Here is a 7,474-nt window from a genome sequence, read left to right as displayed (position 1 = left end):
TATGTATATATGTATATATGTGTATGTATATATGTATATATGTGTATATATATATGTATGTATATATGTGTATATATGTGTATGTATGTATGTATATATGTGTATATATGTGTATGTATGTATGTATATATGTGTATATATGTGTATATATGTATGTATATATGTGTATATATGTGTATGTATGTATATATGTATGTATGTGTATATATATGTATATAAGTGTATGTATATATGTGTATGTGTGTATATATGTGTATGTGTATATGTGTATGTGTGTATGTGTATATGCGTGTGTGTGTGTGTGTGTATGTGTGTGTGTGTGTATGTGTGTGTGTATATGTGTGTGTGTATGTGTGTGTGTATATGTGTGTGTATATATGTGTGTGTGTATATATGTATATATATGTGTATGTATATGTGTATGTATATACATATATGATGATAGATCGATCTATCGATCGATCTATCATCTGATTTATGTATTATTATATCAACCTTTACTTTATTATGCGGTTATTACCTCATATAGAGCGGATCAGGGGGCCAGATCATCCCTGGCCAATGCCAGAATATCTTCTTCAGAACTTGTGATTTTGCACTAACATGAGTATGAACATCATGGCAGAAAAAGATGACGAGCGCTATTCATTCCTCTTCCAAGCCATTGTTGTGGTTCAGTGTACTGCTGACCTGACTTCATAGTGTCTGACCTCTCACCTGCTGAAGGAATACTTCATCACCCGAAATAATCGCTCTGTTTCCCTCTCACGCCTCCACGAAGAATCAAAAGAAGTGAATAAAGTCTCGATGAATCAGTGTATGGGTTCTGCATTTAATAACAGCATTTACAAACTCTCTCACAACTGGTGCAACATAATCCAGCTCACTGCTCCCCGAACACAAGCATCTAAAGCGGGTTTACAAATGATCATGTTCTGCGGTGAAGTATTCCATGTCGCTTGTTTACGTGTGTTGGGTAACGCAGGATATCTGTGGAATTCATCACACACACACGAATGTTAAATGAACAGAAAGAAGCCCATTCTCTAAATGCAACACTCTGCCATTTATTAACTTGGATTGTTATGAATTGGACTTGATGCCTAGTAGTTTCTGTGTTTTCATTAGATTACCTCCAGACAGGAAGTTCTTTTAGTAGATGTTTTTAGAGCCAATGCTGATGGATCTTTCAGCAATTAATCAAACCACCAGTGCTAAAGTTTAGTCTGCCTGTTATTCCAGTGAACTGTAGCGATAACATCAACCTTTATTAACACTTCAGCAGGTGCCAGTGAGTTGTCCAGAAATGCAGCCGTTAGTTTGGACACAGCAACATGCAGCTCGTGCAAATGTGGACTTGAGAACCAAACGACCAAACAATCGGAACACAGTCGCTCCTCAGTAGCATTTCTACAAGTGATTATCCAAATACATGTGAGCCAGATATAATGTATGCTAGCATCAACTTCTACATGATTCCATCTTTGTTTTCACAAAGTATTTCAACAAGTATCACTTTTCAATTCTTTTGATACTTGTACGTGTCGGATGTGATCCTGTTCACTGAGGATGGGTTCTACGGGACGATGCATGTGTTTCTCGTGTACAACATTTCTAGTATTGTAACTGTGAAAAGAAGATGACCTCTGGGTTCTAATTATCAGTCTGTGATTATTTTGATAAGTTATTTCTTACCATGCCGTATGTGTTGCTGTATGTCAGCTTCAGACATTGAATTGGGAATAAAAATAAAATTGTATGTACAGAGAGTTCATGTTGCCTTTGTAATGTACTTTTACTTCTGACCTTGTACTGTCCCACTGTAGCATCTGATATATTTATGTACTGTGTATATACTGAGAAAGACATCTAATTACAAAATCCAGACTGAGTGAACCATGGTTTAGATAAAAACACATGCGGGCATGTCGAGCAACAAAGCAGAGACTTTACTGAATGAGCGCTGGGTACCAGCTCCTCTCTGTGCAGTGTACTACAGTTCGTCTCTGCTGGATTGCTTCGTGGCCCCCAGACATGCTGTGTAGTAATTTGATGAAACACTTTGATTTAGGGATGTCCAACATGTAGGAGCCAAACTGGAATAATGAAGGTCCAGCAGCTGGATTTGATCGCAGGAACCTACCTGGAGGCCGGGCACCGAGATGAGGTGAAGAAGTCACACAGGCCCTTCTCATGTCGGGTCGGCTTTGTGCTGCAGATTCTCAAACATATTTACAATCCAATACGCACAAACCAGCTGATGCACTGCTGGCTCGGCCTGGAGCTTCTGTGGCTTCAGGTCAGTTGTCTGGTGGTAGAGACAACAGTCTGTGAACCAAGTCCAAGATGAAGTTCATGTTTTCATTTATTAACCGAACGAGATGGATTGGAGAATAAAATGTGTTTTTGCAAAGATAACTGGACTTTCATTTATAAAGCGCCTCTCTAGTCTTCATTATGAATCCCACTGCTCTTCATGGCAAGACCTGCCCCTTTTCTGTTTGAGGTACAGACCATTGGTTAAGGTCCAACAAGAACCTGGAGAGTTCGGGTCAGCATAGCCCCATTGATCACGGCACAGGCCCCGAACACGGCATCTTACCAGCACCTCAGCGAGCACGGACGTCAGGCCAATCCTGGCGCTCGAATGCTGCACAGGGCGGGTCTGGCCAAGAAGAGCAGTGGGATTCATAATAACGCCTCATTGAGGCTGCCAGACCAGGTGCTGCCTGCTCATCGGCTCTAGTTGAATCATGCGCGCGCACACACGCACACACACCGTGTTGGCCAAGGACACTTCATGCGAGTGGAGGAGCCGAGGATCAAATCAGTGTAAATTGTCTTCATTAGTTGCTTAGAAACAGGGTGAGTTTTGACCCACATCGCCATCCCTACGGCTGCTGCTGACGTGGCTAAAAACACCGTTCACCTGTAACATGATGCTGACTCACATTTTAAAAATGGCAGCATGACCAAATACACAGACAGGTGCTTTTGCTACTTTTATTGATTTGAGTGAGTGCAGCATTGAAGCTGACTGTAGGTTGATGCAGGAGGCCGAGGAGCCACGACAATAGAAGGTTTGGTGAGAGAGTGGTGTTTGAAACTATTAATTATTAGAGATAAAAAAACTAGTTTGGCCCGTTTCACCTCATCACTTTATGTACAAACGGTGCTACTGTGTTTTCAGTGCTGATGGGAGGACACCATGTGGTGCATTGGCCAAACAGTACAAAATACAATATATTGGTGGTGTTTTAATTAGATTTGAAAAAAACCTAAACCCACAAACAGTCTGTACATCTGCTGTGTACAATACTCTGAGTGAGAAACATGGTTACAGTCTGTGTACATGAAGGAGGTTTAGTGCTCTGAATACATTTCAATCTGTGGCCTGCCTGGAGAACAGCAGCACTTACTGATGTTAGAGTGGAAAACCAAAGTGAGACGTGATGTTGAACAGAACACGTTTCTCAAGTCAGGAGAAACATCCGCTCTCAGTCGGAAATCTTAAAATCTGAATTTCTTTGCACAAAAACCAACTGCTCGCCAAGTTCAACTTCCTCTGCTGTGCAATGCATTAGAAAAATAAACCTGATGTTTTACAGTCGATGATTGGTAAAAGCAAGTCGTGTCAAGTAGATAACTATAAAATGACATCTGAGACTGTTAAATAAGAAGAAAAGAACTCGAGGTAAAAGTAAGATCAACGCGGCTGTTCTGGAGGACTTCTAGTCTGCAACATGGAATGAAGTGAAAAGGCACATCACATTTCTCAAGCCGACACGTGAACTTCAGTGAATCACATGAACCCTCGCGGTGACGGACGTTCTGATGTCAGAGGAAATGTTCTCCGTTACCGACAGCGACTGCCTTTCTTCAAGGAAACAACGTTCCCAGTGAACCGGCTGCGGAACGTCGGACTTGTCTTTACTGATGAGAACACGGTCACAGTCCAAAGTATTTCGGAACCTTTTTTGGACGTTTTCATCGTCGCTGATGTTTCTTGGCTTTCATAAAAACAGCTTCTTGGTCGCAGATCAGAAGACCAACGAGAGGTTTACAGGTTTCTCCAGAGCGTGTCGAGTGTCGTCTTAGTTCTGCCTCCGTGTGTGAATGTTCATGTTTGTGAGCTGAGGAAGAAAACGGATAAAAACTAAACGCTTTGGTCCATGTGTGACCCACGTTGAGCTGTTCAGGTTCATGTTCCAGAGCCACGTGATGGCGGCTCGCGTCCTAGCAGTCTGGGGAAACCCCGTTTGTTGTCTATCCGTTCTCCTTCCACAGTACTAAGTGAATGCTATGGTCGGGCATGCTGGTGGCAAACACCAGTCCAGAGTCATTGTCCCCGTCCAGCCCGTTGAGCCAGGACGTCACGCCGGCCAGGAAGCTGGACCCCCGCTTGGATTTCCTGTAGGCCGGTAGAGGCCAGCGGCCCGAGATGGCCTCCGTCCTCAGGTCCATCACATACAGGAAGTGGTTGTCGAAAAGCAGCGCGAACACCTCGCCGAAGCTGAGCAGGGACAGGTTAGCCGGGTCCTGTGTCTTTATCACCCTGAGGGACGGGAACAGGCTGCATTAGAGTTCTACACACACCAGACCATGACACTGAGCACACTGGGCTGGTAGGAGGACAACTGTTCCTCAGTGGAAACTGATGATTGATTTATTGTTTTCAAATGAATAACCCATTTGATTTCAGCCTCATCACCCCCCCCCCTCGTTACTCAAAACGTACCAACTTAACCTGTAATAATAAAAAAATGTGTGGTTTTCAATATTTTGTGTATTAAATGCTGTCGACAAAAAGGAGGAAAATCCCGTTGAGAGGGAACTAACGAGTGAACATGCAGCTCCAGAATGAAAAGATAGAACTGTTATTACCCTGTACTTCACTTGTTATTAATTCCTCTTAATAAATGATCCTGCTTGCACTGAATGTATCAATTAGAATGTGTTGCACTAGAGTTGAAACTGTTAAATGAATGTTTCTACATACAGTTACTTTTAATACATTCCTATAATACCGATCGAGGATCATAAATAAGATGACAATCGTAATAATAGTATGTCTGGCCGGTGCAGTTTTCATCTACCAGCCACGCTTTAGTATCCTGACTGTGGAGCTTTCCCCTCAGACGGATGATTCAGAGTTTTGAACTCATCTCTGAGATCTACAATGATGAAGATGATTGACGATGAAGATGCAATGTTTGCTGCTACTGAATAAACTGAGCCTCATACTTACTCATATCATTTGAAAGTGATATTTAGCCTCCTCACTCAGTCTACACTGTTTCAGCAGAATCTCACCTGTGACCTCGATACATCTCGTTAAATTTACACAAACGTCTGCATGAATACAAAGCTGGAGTTCAAAGGACACTTTATAAAAACAGCTCTAAAAGTACTTTCTTTGAATGTGCCTGTGGTTTTATAGTTATTATTATCTATGCTTTCATGTAATAGTTACATCAGCTCTCATGACATGATGATCGCTGAGAGCCACTGTTGTTACCTGAGAATCTCAAAACTGGCAAAGTCCCACTGGTAGACGCCGAGGTCTGAGCTGCAGACGATGTGGCGCCCGTCGAACTGCAGGCGAGGCTGCAGGCCGATGCTGCGGTCCTCCGACACGCACAGCGTCTTCAAACACTTGCAGTTGACTTCTCTGCCCAGAGGCCACACCTGCAGAGGGGACACGGTGTTTGAGCGGCTCGCTCACCAAACCAATGAGAAACCTGTCTTTACTCTCACAGGGCCGAGGCACGAGCGTTACCTTGATCTCATACTTATCAGCACTGAGGAGGATGTGATCACCAGGACTGTGCACCACTGACTCCACCTCGCTCTTCTGGAGGAGCACCTGACGGAGAGAACGCGTATAGACACAGGTTATAACAGAGCGTAAAGTGTTCAATGTGTAGAACCTGTGGAGCCTCTCAAACTGTAGTGACAACAAGTTGGATAAATAGATTATTTGTTTTCCATTTTTGTAAAAGAAATTATCAAAGAAATTCAACTTGTAGTTTTGTATGAGTTATAGCATTATAATTGTGTTATACTTTCCATAGCGGTGCAGGACCTAAATATATTATATATATATATATATATATATATATATATATATTACAGTGTAAATCAAAGCCACAGAGAGCAGAAACTGCTCAGGGTTCTTCAAACGTTCCTCTGTACTGAAGAACCAACACATTCCTCAGACAGTAAACAGCTTGAGAACATGGCGGACATCTGATTATTATTGAACACAATGTGTTATTTAATAAACAACATCATGAAAGCTGGAGCAGGTGCGCTGACCTTAGTGACCCACTCCGTGTGTCCGGTCAGAGTGTTGAGACAGGCGCCGGCCGTCAGAGCCCACACCTTCACCTGGAAGTCTGCAGAGCCGCTGACCAGCACGTCCAGCTCGTCGTTGTAGTCCACACTGAAGACTGAGCACACACACGGCTTTATCAGAAGCTCTCAATATCAAATGAATTCAGGTTCAAAATAAACGGCTTCTTGCACAGGATTCCTACAGCTTAAATATTTATTCGGTTTTAACGGCCAATTTTACAATAACTAAAATTATTAAAATTAAAGACACAAAAAGAAGAAACATGGAGTGGCACTACTTGATTAAGGATTCATTGTGCTGGAGTTCTCTGAGTGTCCCGCCCCAAAACTAAATTGAAGTGTTGTTGGTTTTGTTATCCTTAACAGCGTGACGTTAATGCGAGAGGCATTCAGTAAAGTATTAGTAAAGAATAGAAGCTTGAGATTTAACAATGCAATAATCGGTCTTAGCATTTTTAAGACTTCTGACAGATTAGTTTAATACGATTCAGTCCAATCTGAGGCTTTATTTTAAGATGAATAAATTGAATGCCTTTTTTAACCCTCATACAAAATCAACCACACATATGGATATGATATATGCCTCTAAAAAAAGAGCTTGTAGAGTTCATGGTCCAAGCTGCTGGATACTTTCATTCAATTTGGTTGATTTCATTTCTGTTGGTACACCTGTGTATTTTGTATACGTACTTGAACACTGTAAACTACAATGGAATGTGCTACATAACTGAAGTGTTGCTTTTCACTCCAAGCAGCCCAGAACAGATGTTTGCTGAACGCTTAAACCAACCTGCTCCTGTGTGGCCACGGAACTGCTGGATTTTAGCTCCCGTGCTCCACTCCCAGCATGCAATAGTGTTGTCAAAGGACCCGGTCACCAGCTTCTGTTCATCGAATTTCACCGCGGCGCAGGTGTGCGTCTGAATTCCATAAATGCACTGCCCAGTGCGCACGTCCCACAACTTGGCGGAGAGGTCGTCGGATCCTGAAAGACAAGAGGAAGTCTGTTTTTACTCTTAGAGCTCTAACCCGCCTCTTAGAGCTCTGACCCGCCTCCTTGAGCTCTGACCCGCCTCCTTGAGCTCTGACACGCCTCCTTGAGCTCTGACACGCCTCC

At 42.7% G+C, this 7,474-nt stretch overlaps 1 protein-coding gene across 1 annotated transcript; it reads right to left on the bottom strand.

Annotated features, from left to right (window-relative positions):
- Nucleotides 1-3,242: 3,242 nt before the first annotated feature.
- Nucleotides 3,243-7,342, bottom strand: LOC116378388 (F-box/WD repeat-containing protein 2-like; the record flags this gene model as incomplete). Its single annotated transcript, XM_031840253.1, has 5 exons — nucleotides 3,243-4,555; nucleotides 5,519-5,688; nucleotides 5,780-5,866; nucleotides 6,319-6,452; nucleotides 7,148-7,342. Coding segments are annotated over 5 exons (875 nt in total), but the record flags the coding sequence as incomplete, so codon positions are not given.
- Nucleotides 7,343-7,474: the final 132 nt, after the last annotated feature.

This window comes from Anarrhichthys ocellatus, unplaced genomic scaffold, assembly GCF_004355925.1.
Source record: "Anarrhichthys ocellatus isolate YVR2014 unplaced genomic scaffold, GSC_Weel_1.0 scaffold2516, whole genome shotgun sequence".
Taxonomy (NCBI): domain Eukaryota; kingdom Metazoa; phylum Chordata; class Actinopteri; order Perciformes; family Anarhichadidae; genus Anarrhichthys; species Anarrhichthys ocellatus.
This window is presented reverse-complemented; position numbering and strand designations above follow the sequence as displayed.